General features: G+C 39.2%; 1 protein-coding gene across 8 annotated transcripts in view; it reads left to right on the forward strand.

Moving 5' to 3' along the window:
* DGKH (diacylglycerol kinase eta) overlaps positions 1 to 18,855 on the forward strand; it is a 216,703-nt gene that overhangs the window by 168,799 nt on the left and 29,049 nt on the right. For 6 of the 8 annotated variants that reach the window (XM_043478236.1, XM_043478232.1, XM_043478234.1 and 3 more), the window contains 7 exons: positions 4,021 to 4,134; positions 4,613 to 4,747; positions 5,642 to 5,805; positions 9,490 to 9,595; positions 10,587 to 10,679; positions 14,324 to 14,443; positions 15,579 to 15,687. In XM_043478236.1, coding sequence (XP_043334171.1) covers positions 4,021 to 4,134; positions 4,613 to 4,747; positions 5,642 to 5,805; positions 9,490 to 9,595; positions 10,587 to 10,679; positions 14,324 to 14,443; positions 15,579 to 15,687 — 841 coding nt within the window. Of the gene's footprint in view, positions 1 to 4,020; positions 4,135 to 4,612; positions 4,748 to 5,641; positions 5,806 to 9,489; positions 9,610 to 10,586; positions 10,680 to 14,323; positions 14,444 to 15,578; positions 15,688 to 17,480; positions 17,612 to 18,855 lie in introns of those variants that run through there. The other 2 variants (XM_043478239.1, XM_043478238.1) reach the window with 2 other exon arrangements.

Below are 18,855 nucleotides of genomic sequence, written 5' to 3' on the forward strand. Positions count from 1 at the left end.
GGGATTAAGGTATAAAATAAATTGGAAAATATTTGTAATTTTCATAATATGAATATATTCCAATCCTATTGGAGTATAGAAATTTAAATTAGCAACCAGTTATTTGTCAGCCCATCATCACTCTGAAATATTTCAAGGAGAAGAAATCAGTGAGATTGAGATAAACAAAGCTAATGTTTTTTGAACCCCTGCCAGGTAGGCAGACATTGTTCTGAGAGTTTCACATTCATAACTTAATAACTCACATTTTAAAAAACACATGTATTTATTTAAATACATTTATTTAAAATGTATTTATTTTTTATTTGAAGGATAATTGCTTTACAGAATTTTATTGTTTCTGTCAGACAGCAATATGAATCAGCCATAGGTGTACATAAGTCCCCTCCCTCTTGAACCTCCTCCCAAGCTCCTCCCAATCACTCCTCTAGGTTGATACAGAGCCCCTGTTTGAGTTCTTGAGACATACAGCAAATTCCCGTTGGCTGTCTAGTTTACATATGGTATTGTAAGTTTCCATGTTACTCTCTTCATACATTCACCCTTTCTTTCCATCTCCCCATGTCCACAAGTCTCTTCTCTGCGTCTGTTTCTCCATTGCTGCCTTGCAAATAAATTCATCAGTACCATCTTTCTAGAGTTCATATACATGCATTAGTATGTGATATTTATCTTTCTCTTTCCAACTCACTTCACTCTGTATAATAGGCTCTAGGTTCATCTGCCTCATTAGAACTGACTCAAATGCGTTCTGTTTTATGGCGAGTAATATTCCATTGTGTGTATGTAAAACAACTTCCTTATCCATTTATCTGTCGATAAACATCGACAGAACATCTGCTTCCATGTTCTAGCTATTGTAAATAGTGCTGCAATGGACATTGGGATATATGTGTTTTTTCAATTTTGGTTTCCTTGGGTATATGCCTGGAAGTGGGATTGCTGGGTCATATGGTGGTTTTTATTCCTAGTCTTTTGAGGAATCTCCATACTGTCTTCCATAGTGGCTGTACCAATTTACACTCCTACCAACAGTGCAAGAGGGTTCCCTCTTCTCTGCACCATCTCTAACATTTATTGTTTGTAGACTTTTTTTTTTTGGTAGACTTTTTTTTTTTTGGTAGACTTTTTGATGATGGCCATTCTGACTGGTGTGAGCTGATATTTTATAATTTTGATTTGCATTTCTCTAATAGCGATGTTGAGCATCTTTTCTTGTGTTTGTTAGCCATCTGTTTGTCTTCTTTGGTGAAATGTCTGTTTAAATCTTTTTCTCACTTTTTGATTAGGTTGTTTATTTTTCTGGCATTGAGTTGTATGAGCTGCTTGTATATTTTAGAAATTAATCCTTTGTCAAGTGTTTCATTTGCTATTATTTTCTCCCATTCTAAGGTTTGTCTTTTCACCTTGTTTATAGTTTCCTTTGCTGTGCAAAAGCTTTTAAATTTAAATAGGTCCCACTTGTTTACTTTTTTGTTTTTATTTCCAATACTCTAGGAGATGGGTTATAGAGGATCTTGCTTTGATTTATGTCATCAAGTGTTCTGCCTATGTTTTCCTCTAAGAGTTTTGTAGTTTCTGGTCTTACATTTAGGTCTTTAATCCATTTTGAGTTTATCTTTGTGTATGGTGTTAGGAAGTGTTCTAATTGCATTCTTTTACATGTAGCTGTCCAGTTTTCCCAGCACTACTTATTGAAGAGGCTGTCTTTGCCCCATTGTATATTCTTACCTCCTTTGCCAAAAATAAGGTACCCATAGGTGCATGGGCTTATTTCTGGGCTTTCTATGTTGTTCCATTGGTCTATATTTCTGTTGTTATGCCAGTTCCATACTGTCCTGATGACTGTAGCATTGTAGTATAATCTGAATCAGGAAGATTGATTCCTCCAGCTCCATTCTTCTTTCTCAAGACCACTTTGGCTATTTGGGATCTTTTGTGTTTCATATGACTTGTGAAGTTTTTTGTTCTAGTTCTGTGAAAAATGCCATTGGTAATTTGATAGGGATCACATTGAATCTGTAGATTGCATTTGGTAGTTTAGTCGTTGTCACAATATTGATCCTTCCTACCTAGGAATGTGGAACATCTCTGCAACTGTTTATGTCATCTTTGATTTCTTTCATCAGTGTTTCACAATTTTCTGTATACAGTTCTTTTGTCTCCTTAGGTAGGTTTATTCCTAGACATTTTATTCTTTATGTTGCAATGGTGAATGGGATTGATTCCTCAATTTTTTGTTCTGATTTTTCATTGTTAGTATATAGGAATGTAAGTGATTTCTGTGTATTGATTTTGTATCCTGAGACTTTGCTAAATTTACGGATTAGCTCTAGTAATTTTCTGATAATATCTTCAGGGTTTTCTATGTATAGTATCATGTCATCTGCAAATGGTGAGAGCTTTACTTCTTCTTTTACAATCTGGATTCCTTTTATTTCTTTTTCTTCTCTGATTGCTGTAGCTAGGATTTCCAAAACTATGTTGAATAATAGTGGTGAGAATGGACACCCTTCTCTTATTCCTGATCTTAAGGGAAATGCTTTCAGTTTTTCACCATTGAGAATATTGTTTGCTGTGGGCTTATCATATATGGCTTTACTATGTTGAGGTAGGTTCCTTCTGTGCCCATTTTTTGAAGAGTTTTAATCATAAATGGGTGCTGAATTTTGTCAAAGGCTTTTTCTGCATCTATTGAGATTATCATATGAATACCCACAATTTTTAATCTAAATTTTATCAATGAAGAAACTGATATAAAGTTTACACAATTCATAAGTGGAGGAGACAGAGTTTAAAACCAGGCAGTCTGATAACAAAAAGTTCCCAAATTTGTGTCCTGAGATTTTCAGTAAAAGTTTTAATTATGATACTACTTTACATTGAATATTTTTTCAGAGGCATAATTATGTATGATACAATAAAAACAGGGAGTAAAAGGAACAAAGTAATAGAGCTGAAATTTAAAGTTTTTAGGTTAATTTTGTGAAAATACATTTAACATCAAAGCAAAGTAAGCCCACGTGTTTTCATCTTCTGAGATTTCTTTTCATGTTCTTAAATGCCCTAAGAAGTTGTAGTAAGATATATAATAAAGCACATACAGATACTGCTTGTAACACCTTGAAAAATTTCCCTTAGAACATACCAAGTGAACTTGATTGCAGTTTCCATGTTCATTATGTTTAATTTTATGAAATCTGCGTCACTTTTTGAAATTTTGAAGTTTCCTAAAATTACATGCATCATTTAAATGAGATACCTGAGTTATGTATGAACAGATATTTAATACATCTTATACCAAGATGGGGCTTTCCAGGTGGTGCAGTGGTGGACATTAGCTTTAATTTTCTGAAATCTGCATCACATTCTGAAATTTTAAAGTTTCCTAAAGTTACATGCATCATTTAAATGAGATACCTGAGTTATGTATGAACAGGTATTTAGTACATCTCATGCCAAAATGGGGCTTTCCAGGTGGTGCAGTGGTAAAGAATCCTCTGGCCAATGCAGGAGAAGCGAGACGCAGGTTCCATCCCTGGGTCGGGAAGATTCCCTAAGTAGGAAATGACAGTGCACTCCAGTATTCTTGCCTGGAAAATTCCATGGACAGAGGAACCTGACTGGTTACGGTCCATGGGGTTGGAAAGAGTCAGACACGACTGAGCACAGCGTGCGTGCATACACACACACACACACACACACACACAGGCACACACACACACCAAGATGAATTATTTGAAAATATATTAGTTCACTCTTGTCAAGGTTGCTTTATAAGAGGGGCATGAGTATTACATCCATGGGTTTTCAAACCTTTATTATATTTATTTTAAGCTCTCTTCAGTGATTAATTTTGTCCTTGAAGTATCATTTACTGGTAATATTTGCTTACTTTTCTGTTTCCTATTTTTATATATTTTTAAAAATATGTATGTTGCAGGATTTACAGTGCTTGGTGTGCCATTTCATTTAAACCTTAACTGTATTAGTGAAAGTGTAATGTGGTTTTTCTTTCAGATATTTGCTGCACCATCATTTGATGACAAGATCCTAGAAGTTGTTGCAATATTTGACAGCGTGCAAATGGCTGTTTCAAGGGTCATTAAACTGCAGCACCATCGTATCGCGCAGGTCGGTTTCCCTACTGAAACCTGACTTCACTACTTGTGTGCCTGTGCGTGCTAAGGCGATTCAGTTGTGTCTGACTCTGTGCAACACTATGGACTGTAGCCAGCCAGCCTCCTTTCTCCATAGAATTCTTCAGGCCCAAATACTCGAATGGGTTACCATGCCCTCCTCCAGGGGATCTTCCCGACCCAGGGATCAGACCCATGTCTCATGCGTCTCCTGCACTGGCAGACGGGTTCTTTACCACTAATGCCAGCTGAGAAGCCCTCACCGCTTGGGCTGTTGAGAAACTATTCCAGTGATTTGTACACTGTATATTCGTCTATAAAATAATGGGCTTTCTTGTTATTCCAGTTGTTACTGTGTCATCCTATGAGGAAAAGCATAATATCCCATTCCACAGAATGGAGTAAGAGTCAACTTTGAATACAAGATTGAGTGTCAGATGAGTTGTACTGTCAAATAACTTGTTTTATTTCAGTGCCGTACAGTAAAAATCACCATATTTGGTGACGAGGGGGTCCCAGTGCAGGTGGACGGAGAAGCATGGGTTCAGCCTCCGGGGATTATCAAGATCGTGCACAAGAACAGAGCTCAGATGCTCACCAGGGACAGGGTACGTAACCGAAAATAAGTCCTTCTCGAGTCTGTTCAGCCTGTAAAAAGTAAATAGTCATGAAAACACAAACCCAGGGAAGAGATTTAAATTGTCTTTTAGGTCTGACATTTAGATCATTCTGGTTCAAAAGTATGAAAAAAATATTTATTTAGTTCCTAAAATAATTTCTTCTTTTGGGTTTAGAGAAAAATTGAGCAGAAACTGGAGAATCCTGTTTCTGTTCCCACATACGTCCTCACCTCCCTGACAAGCACATGAATTTCCCTATTATATTTCCCTATTCTGTTCCCCTTAATATCTTGCTTTAGTGTGGTACATTTATTACAGCTGATGAACCACTATTGATCCATTATTATTCACTGAGGTAATAGTTTGTGTTCTACATTCTATAGGTTTTGACAAATGTATAATCATTTGTGTCCACCATTACAGATTCATGCCCAATAGTTTTACTGCCCCAAATATTCCTGTCCTCCACCTCACATCCCTCCCTCCCTTATCCCAACCCCTGGCACCCCCGTCCTCTTCTGTCTTTACAGTTATGCCTTTTCCGGAATATGTATTCTTAATTAAGGTCACACCTGTAACAAGTAAGACTACAACACCCATCCTGTTTGTTATACATACAATAGTAGATATTGAAGCATAAGTTGAAGCTTTTTAAAGACTCTCTGACATAATGATCATCAGTTACATTACTTTTTATTTGTTGTAATATATGAGAAAACTTTAAAATATCTTCTCCGTCCTTGTGATATATTTCATGAAGTGTTAAGATTAGGGAAAAAGTAATAGTAGTTTTAAAGCCATTTGTGTACTATCTAAGTACACATTTATTTGTGTGTGTTTAGCTCTAAGCGCACAGTTCATTGCCGTATTGATTTTAAATAGGCCTTTGAAAGCACCCTGAAGTCTTGGGAAGATAAGCAGAAGTGTGATTCCTGTAAGCCAGTTCATCGAGCGAACTTCTTCATCCAGCAGGCGGCGGACCTGGCCACGGAGGAAGTGTCTCAAATGCAGCTGTGCTCGCAGGCGGCCGAGGAGCTCATCACCAGGTACCCGAGCGCCGCCGGCCTTGCGGCCCCGCGCGAGGCCCGTTCTGCCGTCCGTAGTTTTAACCCGTCTCTGCGGTGGTTCCAGGCCTCCGGAAGGAACGCCTCTGTTCTCCTCCATTTGCTGCCGCCCTTGTGCGTCAGTCATCCCTGTTTCCCTTCCTCAGTCCCCTCCAACACCGCGTGCACACCCTGTGTTCCCCACAGGTCGGGTCTCAGACTTACTGAAACACACGGGAGCGCTTGCCTAGTGTACACTCTTGTCATTTTATATATTTTGCGTTTTATATATGTGCTCAGTCGCTTCCGTCGTATCCGACCGTTTGCGAGCCCATGGACTGTAGCCCGCCAGGCTCCTCAGGCCCTGGGGTTCTTCTGGCAAGAACACTGGAGTGTGTTGCCATTTCCTTCGCCAGGGGATCTGCCCCACCCAGGGATCGAACCCGTGTCTCCTGCATCTCCTGCATGGCAGTTGGATTCTTGACCATTGAGCCACCTGGGAAGCCTTATTTTATAGATGGCACAGTGGTAAAGAATCTGCCTGCCAAGGCCAGAGATGTAAAAGATGTGGGTTCAGTTCCTGGGTGGGGAAGATCCCCTGGAGAAGGGCATGGCAACCCACTCCAGTATTCCTGCCTGGACAATTCCATGGACAGAGGAGCCTGGCATCTTCCCGCACCTCACCTGGTCACTGATCAAAATGCTGGAATAGAAAAGAAGGCAAGCAAAGCTTAGGAGCCTGAGGAGCCAACTTGCTTGCTTTCCCCTCCCCACCCTCTCCATCTGCTCTCTCTCACTCATTCCTTATTTTCCTCTTTAAATATGTGTTAGATGCCCAGAGTATGCTACATGTTAGAGATAGGAAAAAAGATACACACTCCCTACTGCTGGAGACCAATATTTAAAATTTTAGAATAAAGGATGATAAATGTAAGATACTCAGTAGCTTAGGGAAAAGATAAGGAGAAATATTAATATTTAATATTAATATTTTATTAATTAATTAAAATTTAATTTCTATTTAGCCAGCTAAGTCCACATAACTGCATTATTATGCATCTCAGCTTCTTATCCACAGACATAGTAGTTTTTTTTTTGTATTTTATTTTTTTTTATTCTTTTTTTTCATTTATTTTTATTAGTTGGAGGCTAATTACTTTACAATATTGTAGTCATTTTTGCCATACATTGACATGAATCAGCCATGGATTTACAGACATAGTAGTTTTAAGGTAAATACATCTTAGATACTGTGAACATCTTCTGTTGACTTCAATTTACAGAATTTTTTGTGTTTTTTTCTTTTTTCCTGGCTTTAGTGAGGTACAATGGACAAATAAAAATTCTATACTGTATATTTAAGGTATGCAGTGTGATGATTTGATGTACATATACATTGTAAAATAATTAATACAATCCAGCTAATTAATACATTATGGAAAGCAGTATGGAGTTTCCTTAGTTTTCTTGAAACTAAAGCATGCTCCCTTGAAACCACAATGTTCTTCCTATATGATCATCCTGTCAACCAAGCAAATATCCTTATCCAAAAAAAAGCCCGGGGGTGGGGGGTGGGACATGATTCCCCATCAGCCAGTAAATCAGGCTCACTCATCAGTTTTCAGAATGTGTATTCATTTGAAAAAACGGAAAAGTGAAAGTAAGTCTCATAGTCGGGTCCAGCTCTTTCTGACCCCATGGACTGCAGCCTGTCCCGCTCCTCTGTCCTTGAAATTCTCCAGGTAAGAATACTGGAGTGGGTGACCATTCCCTTCTCCAGGGGATCTTCCTGACTCAGGGATTGAACCCAGGTCTCCTGCATTGCAGCAGATTCTTTACCATCTGAGCCACCAGGGAAGCCCGCACCTAGTAGGAAGTTCAGTTAGCAGTTGAAATGTTCCCTTGGTGTTGATTACTTTCTTTTGCCTTGAAAATTAGAATAACATTTACTTATCTCTGTTCTTCTGATTAATAACCTTTTCCTCATGATTTCAAGGTTATTGATAAGGATGCTTAGGTGATGTTTGCAAGTTCCTTTGTGTCTTGGATATCAGTCATATGATCCTTAAGAATTAAATTCTTTCCCTTTGCTCGTGACTCAGCCATGGAGGACTTCTGTCTCTTCCTTTGTTCTTCCCTTTCTGGATTGAAGATCCTTCTCCTTGAAGATGTCAGAAGCAAAAGGATTAAAATAGATGTACCTTCTTGCTTATTGCACACCTTGCTCATTTTCTAGCAGTCAGGAGAATTTCTCCTTTATCTTCTTTGACCTTATTGCCCTGCCTTTATAGATGCTCTCTTTCTAGGACTGTTCTTGAAGGTCTAGATTCCAAAGGACTGCGGCACAACAGGCTTTGGCATTGGATAGACAAAAACTAAAATCCAGGCTCTATCACTGATTAGCTTTGTGTACATACTAATGTTCTCTGAGCCTCATATGTCGTCATCTGCAAAGTGGAGAAAAACCACAACTACCTGTTAGGTTGTGAACATTAAATTAGATAATGCATATAAAGCACTTAGCATGATGACATATGTGGCAATGTTTTCCCCTAACTCCAATACTTTGGCCACCTAATGCAAAGAGCTGACTCATTTGAAAAGACCCTGATGCTGGGAAAGATTGAAGGTAAGAGGAGAAGGGGACGACAGAGGATGAGATGGTTGGATGGCATCACCGACTCGATGGATATGAGTTTGGGTAAACTCTGGGAGTTGGTGACTCACAGGGAGGCCTGGTGTGCTGCAGTCCATGGGGTTGCAGAGAGTCGGCAGGACTGAGCGACTGAACTGAACTGACTGAATCTGTTGTAACTGCCTGGTTGAAGTTTCAGTGAATAAAAGATGTGTCTGCACTCTACATTTGGGACCCCTCTCAACTTTCCAGCGATAAAGCAAAATGAAGTGTTACTGTATCTTGTGCTTCCAAGTAGCACCTTGGTATGCGTTATCTCTGATGCTAGGCCTAACATTTCTTTCAATTTAATTAATTTATTTTTGGCTGCACGGGGTGTTCATTGCTGCACACAACTCTGTCTAGTTGCAGCGAGCAGGGGCTCCTTTTTGTTGCAACGTGCAGAGAATTGCGGCGGCTTCTCTCGTCGAGCACGGGCTCTAGGGTGCGCGGGCTTCAGTAGTTGTGGCACTTGGGCTTGATTAATTCCTCAAGGCATGAGGAATCTTCCCAGACCAGGGATCAAAGCTGTGTTTGATCTGCATTGGCAGGCAGATTCTTAACTGCCCGGAGAGTCCATAGGCCTAACTTTTTATATAAAAGATTTGGGGGTTAGTATTTTTTGTTTCCTGGTGGCTCAGATGGTAAAGAATCTGCCTGCAATGTGGGCTACTCCGGTTCGATTCCTGCGTTGAATCCGGGATCCCCTGGAGGAGGGCGTGGCGCCCCACTCCAGTGTTCTTGCCTGGGAAATCCCATGGACAGAGGAGCCTGGCGGCCTCAGAATCAGACACAACTGAGCAGCTAACACACACACACATTTTTTGTTGCAGTAGGGTAGGGTTTGAATTTTGTAAATCTACCCTGTGCCATTCATAATTGAGCAGTTATTAAAAACAATTTTCCTTTCATCATCTTTTTTTACTTGTTTTATTCTACCGTTTCTACACTTCAGAAAACTCAAGCAGTGCTCGGAAGAGTGGTGTGTTCATGGGTCTTGTTTCTGCTTCCAGGATCTGTGATGCGGCCACCATCCACTGTCTCTTGGAGCAGGAGCTGGCCCACGCGGTGAACGCCTGCTCCCACGCCCTGAACAAAGCCAACCCACGCTTCCCAGAGGTGAGGAGCTAATGGTAAATGCCCATTCCGCACATTTTTTTGGTGTTACGTACAGAGCTTGATACTTTAAGCGTGCTACACGCTTTGAGAGAACACAGTATAGTCTATATGAGTCTCTACCAAAAGCTTACCCTTCACTTATGACCAAAGTTTTCTTGATTTTCTTTTCCTGCCACCGTTTTCCCACTCACTCCTGCTCTTAAGTTCACTTCACCTCTTTTCTATTTCACTTTGACTCTCTTGGCACCTTACCATCTTCCTTGTACTCCTTCTCCTTTTAAGTATTTACCATTTCTCTTTTTTACCTTCTCCCCTGCACCTTCACACAGGGCACACCTAGGTATCATGCATTTAACTAGAACTGATCACTCAGTGTTGAAGGTGTCTTCATTTCATTTTACTGCATCAGTAAATTTGGTCAGTTTTCTAATGTAGAAGTTACAATAGGTGGATAGAGTCTAACTCTTGAAGTTATATTCACTTGCCAAGTGATACATGGCTTTGTTTTTATCCTTTCGGTTATTTAGTTGAAGTTACCTAAGTGAGTGTAAAAAGAAGTGTTTGTCCTCAAGATGAAAGTCTAGAAATCAGTCTGGTTGGTTGGACCTAATGAGAGTGAAATTCAGTGGATAGAACTAATCATGATCAGATAATGCCCCTTTTAAGACATAATTTTCTTTGACTTAATTCTCGTGGGAATATGTGTCTTTTGTCACGAGCATATGCATGCTTATGTGCCCGAGATGTGGTTCTGTGTGTATTCACTATAGTCACCATATTTTTTGGTTTTCTGCTATAAGAAGTAGAAGAGGTAATCCTGCCAACAAATGTGAGTGTGAGATTTTGCAGTTACAAGAGTATTTTGGCAGGTTTTTAAAAATATTTGCAATGTGAATTTAAATCGGAAAGATAAAATGTACTCTCTGATGATTGAATCCCAATTTAATACAGAACTACTTGTCTTTGATGTCTCTGTTTTTTTTTTTCCTAGAGTCTTACAAGAGACACTGCCACTGAAATAGCCATCAATGTGAAGGCCCTATATAATGAAACAGAATCTCTACTAGTGGGCAGGGTTCCTTTGGTAAGGAAAAGAAATGATGGATACCATCAGAATGATGATAAATGTATGGTTCTTGTCTTCATTAGGGAGCATGCATTCATCAGATTCTAATGCACAGGCAGGCTCTGGCCACCATCTCTAGAGCTTCCCTATCACCTCGCTTTTGCTTTCAAGAAACTATATGGCTGTACCTGGGAGTTACACTTCAGGCTAACAGGAGTAGAGGGCTTCCCTCATAGCTCAGTCAGTAAAGAATCTGCCTGCAATGCAGGAGACCCAGGTTTGATTCCTGGGTGGGGAACATCCCCTGGAGAAGGAAATAGCAACCCACTCCAGTATTCTTGCCTGGAGAATCCCATGGACAGAGGAGCCTGCTGGGCTTCAGCCCATGGGGTCACAAGAGTCAGAGATGACCTTGCAACTAAACCACAGCAGGAATAGAGTTTCCTGTCATCATGTCTTTATATAATCATGCTCTCCCCAGCCAGCTTTGAGAATCTTGGGCTTTACAGAGAGTGAGACCTTCTTCAAGGACACATTAACCCATGAATGCAGAAAAGTAGAGGAAGGCTTGAGCTGTGTCCCCGAAATTAACCTTTGAAATATGATTGTTACTGTTTTCTAGATTGGCTTAGATGATGCTTTCTAGAGTTGGTGTGTCCAGAACTAAATTTCAGGAACTAGACCTAGCCCTGGATTAACTCAAGATTGGTGCCTGAAATCGAGTTGAGGCCAAGTGTGAATCAAACCACAGTCCATGGACCTCAAACACAAGTGCTAGGATTCCCTAGATGTTTCTGTTTGGTTTGCCCAGAATCCTTCCCTTGTTATTTCCTGCCTCACCCTGGAAATGTTCTAGCATTGGGTCTTTTCGCCACCTAGTGTTCAATTTTAGGTTATTCACACATGCTGTTGTAAATGTAGAAAGCCTAATATATTAGCTATTTTTTAATTCCTTGTAACAGTTTTGATTGATAGATGAGGTGATGATCTTAAAACATTTCTCTTTACTATAATTTTATCTCTTGCTGGGGAAAATTTATACATCTAAATAAAAGTGAGAATAAAAATCATAGTATCTGGCATAGTGAAAGAATGAGAGAGGTGATCAATAGCCTAGCTAACTGAAAGTGATTGGTTGGAATTTCTCTTTGGCTGCTGTCCAGAAGAATATTGCCATTGAAGCATCCTTTGCTCTGAGAAGAGAATCTTAAAGGCTGCATGAACCAATTGGTTTTACCCACTTCCAAGGGAAACTCAAGAGCACCTTCCTTGGGGCAAGAGGTGGCTGCCTCTGCTATGGTTGTGAATAGAAACATTTAGGAAGAAATATTGGATATATCTTTTGATAAAACCAATAGGAAAATCATCTTGGTTATTCTTGGCACTTCTATTTTTAACCAGAATGTTCTTGCTGCTCTTCTAAAATTAGTCCTATAGGAAATCCAGCAAGTAATGACCTCAGTACCAATTACTGGATGAAGGAGATGTTTTTTGTGTGTTATTTGAAGTATATTTAAGATAATTGCTGATTGAGAAGAACTAGAAGCATAACTTATCTTATATTTTAGCTTTCTATACTGAAAGTACCCATTGAGTGTTACTTGGTTAATAGTAATCAATTATATTTTGTTAATATAGAAGGATTCTTCTGCACTTTTAATTCTCCTGTCATAGTCAAATATGGATGTTTGGTTTGAAAATGTACACCAGTGAAATTTTTATTTTTTGACTGTACTGCACCGCTTGTGGAATCTTAGTTCCCTGACTATGGACCAAACTTTGGTCCACGGCAGTGAAAGGATACGTCCTAACTGCTTTACCAGTGGATGATTTTTAAATGTTTGTTGATATTGATATCAAAAGAAAAAATCAATCATATTTGAGAGCAGCTAAGTTACACTCTTTATTTTGCTTATAAAATGAATGTAGCCAGTGAAGGAGACATAAGAGAAATAGGTTCAATCGCTGGGTCAGGAAGATCCCTTGGAGGAGGGCATGGCAACCCACTCCAGTATCCTTCCCTGGAGAATCCCATGGACAGAGGAGCCTAGCGGGCTGCAGTCCACAGGGTCACAAAGAGTCGGATACAACTGAAGCAACTTAGCACATACAATTACTATTTTATCAGTTTTATAAGACATATATACTTAGACTAAAATAAAAGTGGTAACTTTTATATGATATGGTGGAGAATTTCTGTATTTTTATTAGCTTCTAGAAATACTAGAATTTGAATAACAGAGGGGATTTGAGAGCATTTGAATAACAGAGGGGAAAAAATAATGTGCATAATAAATAATAGTAATTTCTCTGAACTTTCAGTTCAAAATCTTGAGAACCAGAACTTCACTGGTGTTCCAGTGGTTAAGACTATGCTTCCCCTGCAGCGGGTGTGGGTTCCATCCCTATTTGGGGAACTGAGATCTCGCATGCCTTGCAGTGTGACCAAAATAAATAAATTCAATCCCGTGAACCTATATATAGGTACTGTGCAATTCTGACATCATTTATCAAAGTTCAATTTGCTGGAAGAGATCCTCGAATTGTGTAGTCATGTTCTACTATTTACCAGCTGGGCCATAAGGGAAGCCCAAGAATACTGGAGTGGGTAGTCTGTCCCTTCTCCAGCGGATTTTCCTGAGCCAGGAATTGAACCAGGGTCTCCTGCGTTCCAGGCGGATTCTTTATCAACTGAGCTATCAGGGAAGCCTGAGAAGGAAACTGAGACTCCTCAAATCAATTCATCATCCCTTGGGGGCATAGTTAGTAACAAGGCCAAGGCTAGCATTCAGTTGCCTCCCAATTCTGCTTGTAGCAGTGTTGATTTCACCTTTATTTATTTATTGAATTTGTGACTTTTAATAACTGCTTTATGGACTTCCCTGGTGGTCCAGTGGTTAAGACTCCAAGCTCCTAATGCAGGGGGCAGGGGTTTGATCAATGGTCAAGGAACTGTTCCCCATGCTGCCCCGTGTAGCCAGAAAATTTTTAAAAATAGTGATGATAAGTGCTTTAAATGAATGGGCAAGAGGTGACCAGTTAAATTCTCTTTAAAGTTTCCAAACCTTCTTCCAGTTTACAAGCCATTTAGCTTTTCCTGATTTGTACAACAGCTTTTTATCACCAATTTTTCTGAGATCCATAGGCTTTTTTTCCCCTAAAGTTATTATTTTAGTTACCCAGAATATTTTTGTGGCAGGTGATTCTTATTATGTGACATGTTTTTGACCAATTTGAAATATCATTATTTGTTTACACTGTAGCCTATGTAAATAAAAATGATTTTTGCCACAAATAAGTTAAAATGATGAGATTATATACTAGCAAGGCAGATGGGATGCAAGGATAAGAAGGAAGAAGGGATTTGCATAGGAAAAAACCACCAATAGCAATAGTTTTTTCTGTGAAATTATTAAAGTCACACCAGTTGCTTATATCACCTTTGGGAAGTGAGGCTAAATCTATGCAAATTTGCTTAAATGAAATCAGTATAAAATAATTTGTTCTTTTTGCTCTATTTATGTTAAAACCAACAACACTCTAGTCTTGCCTCATAAGAGGTGAGGATGTTCAGTGTCAACGAAATAGTTTATTCTGTTTGAGGGTTTGAGGATGGTCTCTGAGGCTTGTTTTACCTCAGTTTTCAATCTGCTGTTAAATAGCAATTGGAATCTCCACATGAAGAGCGAGTATCCAACGCCTTACATTCTGTGGAAGTGGAGCTACAGAAGTTAACAGAAATTCCGTGGCTTTATTATATCTTACACCCAAATGAGGATGAGGTATGTAAAATTCAACCTGTTTATAAATGTGTGCACTTTGTGACAATAGAATTTGAACGCACCTTTTGAAAAAGAAATGTTCAGGAGAAAATACATTTTAAATATAGCCATCCTCCCCTATCTGCAGGAAGTACATTCTAAGTCTCCAAAGGGACCCCTGGAATCTCAGTACCAAACTCTACATGTACTGTGTTTTTCCTTACACAGACATACCTGGGATAAAGTTGAATTTATAAATTAGGCACAGGAAGACATGAAAAACAACAATAATAAATAGAACTATTATAACAATACACTGTAACAAAAGTTGCATGAATGTGGTCCATCTCTCAAAATAACTTCCTGTACAGGTGTCATGCCTCTTCCGTATTGGCTGAGCATGTCTCATGCACTGCGGCTGTAACCTTTGCAATCTGAGATGTAACAGCAAAACTAGCATGAATTTTTTCTTCCTTCTTCACAGTTTCACAGACAGAAGATTCATTCTTACCATAGATCTTAGCCAGCTCAGCATACGATTTTTTTTTCCTTATTAAGTTAAGAACTGTCGTCTTTTCATTAAAGGAAGCACTTTAAAGCTTCTCTTTAGCATATCTTAATTGCTAGCATCACTACTTTTGTTCTTTGGCACCATTATTAAGTAAAATAAGGTGACTTGAACACAAGTACAGTGATACCAGAACACCTGGTCGGATCACTCAGATGGTTCTGAAGGGACTAACAGAAGGGATGGATGAGGATGGCTCTGCTGCTCAGAGCCGTCTACAGCTTAAAACTTGTATGAATTATTTATTTCTGCAGTTTTCACGTAGTGTTTTCAGGATGAGATTGACGGCAGATAACAAAAACCACGGAAAGGGGAACCACACTACTGTCCTAGTCGGGGAGACTACTGCCCTCCTTTCGAATGCACTTTTCTTGAGCAAATGAGAAAAAGCTTTTATGTGAACAAAGGCATCTTGCAGGAATTAGTACATTTTCAGGAGTATGCAACATCATGAACTTTTGGGGAGGGAGTTATCACTCCATCAGTGTTCTGTGGGTATAACCTATTCCTATGTTATCTCTGCTGTCAGAGTGGGTTTTTCTTCTCTTAATATCCTGAGAAAATTCTTTCCTTGATTGACTCAAACAGGAGCCCCCCATGGATTGCACCAAGAGAAACAGCAGAAGCACAGTATTTCGTATTGTGCCCAAATTCAAAAAGGAGAAGGTTCAGAAGCAGAAGACAAGTTCACAGCCTGGTAGGTGATCCACATGGAAAGGGAAACTGTAATGTTATGAAAAAAATAACAGATGAACGTGATATCATTGAGGGGATGAGAACGAGCTGAGATTAGAGAGTGATAATCATTGTACCACATTATGGATGTCCTTATAAATAGCTTTTATGGATGTACTTATAAATAGCATTTATGCTATTGAATCATACACTGTGAAATGGTTTAAGTAGTGAATCTCATTTTATGTTCACTGTACCATCATACAGAAAATCATAGCACACCTAAAGTAAGTCCCATTGTGAGCAGGAGTCTGTAGTCATGAAGCACACAAGACTAAGAAGTGGTTTGCTGACTTGCTTCTGCTGCATTGTGTAAATGTCAGCACCTCTGTCGATGGTTCTTCATCTTGCTCAACAGCAGCTCAAGGCTTATAATTTGTTTTCCTTCTTTAGCATGCGCAATGTCTCATTTTGACAAATGGAACGTAGAAACTTTTGTTTAATCCTTTAACTTGCCAGGTGTATTTTCCACTTCAAGTTATATATTCTGTTCCTCCTCTTTTAAGGACTTAGAACGCCGTTTCAGCTCATTAATAACAGTTCACTGTGATACTTGCATTCTCAAGCAAAGATTAAACTCTTTCTTGGATATTCTTTTAAATTCCCTTTTCACCTTTCCCTAGAGATTAAATTTAGTGCTGTACTACTGCTGAAGACCTTCAAGTTCTGTGTATATGATGGTAGATGTCTTAATTTATTAAATAATTTTATAACTCTTCTGAGTTTCCCATCTCATATTAAAAAGTGATATATGACCTTATTTTTGATAATGCATAGAGCAGCTATTGAAGAGCATTTTAAAACCAAATGTGGCAAACAAGGAGACTTTTTATTAAGCTTATCAATGTTGGGTAAAATGTATGAAAGAGAATACATACAGTAAAATAACCCAATTAATCTTGGAAAGCAGTGTTGACAGTTTTTAGGCAATGTTAACTTGATTTAACAATACACTTATTGCATAATTGTACTTCCTAGGTGGTGCTAGTGGTTAAGACCCACCTGCCAATGCAGGAGACATAAGAGAGATGGGTTCGATCCCTGGGTCGGGAAGATCTTCTAGAAGAGGGCACAACAACCCATTCCAGTATTCTTGCCTGGAGAATCCCATGAACAGGGGACCCTGGCGGGCTACAGTCTGTGGGATCACAAAGAGTCGGACACAGCTGAAGCAATTAGCACGCATGCAAGCCTTGCATAATTACTAGCACGCAAGCATTGTGTGATTGTCTGTAATGGGAATCATCAATAGAATAGAACCAATAAAGGCAGCTGAGAACCCATAAAGGTCTTGAAGTTGGCAAGACCTGAAGCAGAAGTTTGTGTAAAATTATATGCTGTGTCAGATTTGAAATTTTTATTAGCATTGGTAGCTCAACTATAATAAGTTTTGTATATGATCTTAAGGATATCATCAGAGTTTATTTAGACCTTGTACTGCTGATCCCAATTATGAGGAACACGTTTTTATACATGTTGTGTAGTTTGCATGGCTTTAAGGAGGAAATTGAGCTAAAGCGAAAGGCACAAGTGCGCAGCAGTGAATGCCTTTGTGGAGTCAGAGCCTCATGTTCATTGATAGTCTGAAACTTGCATGGGAAACAGCCGAGTTGTAGTTTCCTTGAGACAGTACCTTGAACCTTTCCCTTGGCTAGCTGCCACTGTGCTCTGCTTTGCATCTTCTTTGGCCAGCCTGTGCTTTGTAATGCACTGAGCATGTAGAAATTAAGGGGGTTTTGCTCTTAACTTTGGTAGTTCAGAAATGGGGCACAGAGGAAGTTGCTGCTTGGCTGGATCTGCTCAATTTGGGAGAGTACAGAGAAATCTTCATCCGTCATGACATCAGAGGGGCTGAACTCTTGCATCTGGAAAGGCGAGATCTTAAGGTATTTCCTTTGTGCTACTCTTCTGCTCTTAAAATTTTTTCTTGCAAAACAGACTCCTTTCTCCCGCACCCTTCAGTTCTGTGCTTGCAGCTTGGCTCATGTTATGCGTATGTAATCTATATAATATACATTGTCCTGTGGCCTGAGTTCCTTATATGCTTTTCAAAAGAGAAAGTCAGTAATATTTTTCTGTAAGAATCATTGTCTGACAGTTACAGCTAAAGCTTAGCATGAACTTAGTAATTTTTTCTCTGTGTCTGTTGGCATGGCTGTGCTAATATTTCCAGATGGATCATGTTTCCATCAGTTCATTTTCTTGGATCAACATGAAAGGTGATGTTTGTTGCTTAAAATGACTGAAAATATCTACTAAAAGGTTCAAACAACTAAAAATTCATTCAAAATACCAAGAACGAAGCCTTCCTAATATAGAGAACTAGATGAGAGACTTACAGCAGTGGCTACTTAGACTTCTACGATTTGGTTGTGTTTCTAGATTGACCTTTCAGAGGTTACGTGAACATCTAGACAAATTCAAATTTCCTTTCCATGGCTTATTATTGAAATTGTATTCTTCCCCAAAATAAATGTATTTTCCTTTATAGTGAATGAAATAAAAATTATGCCTTGTTTTTGCTAGAGAGCATCTCAAAACATTTCTCTTTTATGACAGGGAAGAAAAATTATGAATTCATGGTCTGCAGCAATTCCCTTTTCTTCTCTGAGTGGACCCTCAACCTCAGAAATGGCCAAAGTACCATATTCTGTCCCAGGGTTAAAAGTAGCATTCTCTCATGTTATATTTTCTTGCCACATACTGCCATTTAAAAATTCCAAGATTGATTCATTAAGTCAGCGATAAAGCCTTCAACATTTGATGGATTGATTCCTTTCCTATATACCTGGTTCTAAAATGTATAAAATTATGAGACAGTAAATTCCTAATAAATTCATGAACAGTTGTGCCTTTATCTAAAAACATGTTAGTAGAGACCTTTAAACCCAAATGGGTAATATAAAGTATATTATACCTAAACATTGGCACTTCCCGGGTGGCGCTAGTGTTAAGAACCTACTTGCTAATGCAGGAAATGTAAGAGACCTGGGTTCGATCCCTGGGTCAGAAGATCCCCTGGAGGAGGGCATGGCGACTCACTCCAGTGTTCTTGCCTGGAGAATCCCATGGACAGAGGAGCCTGGTGGGTTACAGTCCATAAGGTCACAAAAAGTCAGACAGGACTGAA

The sequence above is a fragment of the Cervus canadensis genome, chromosome 9 (genome assembly GCF_019320065.1).
Source record: "Cervus canadensis isolate Bull #8, Minnesota chromosome 9, ASM1932006v1, whole genome shotgun sequence".
Taxonomy (NCBI): Eukaryota; Metazoa; Chordata; class Mammalia; order Artiodactyla; family Cervidae; genus Cervus; species Cervus canadensis.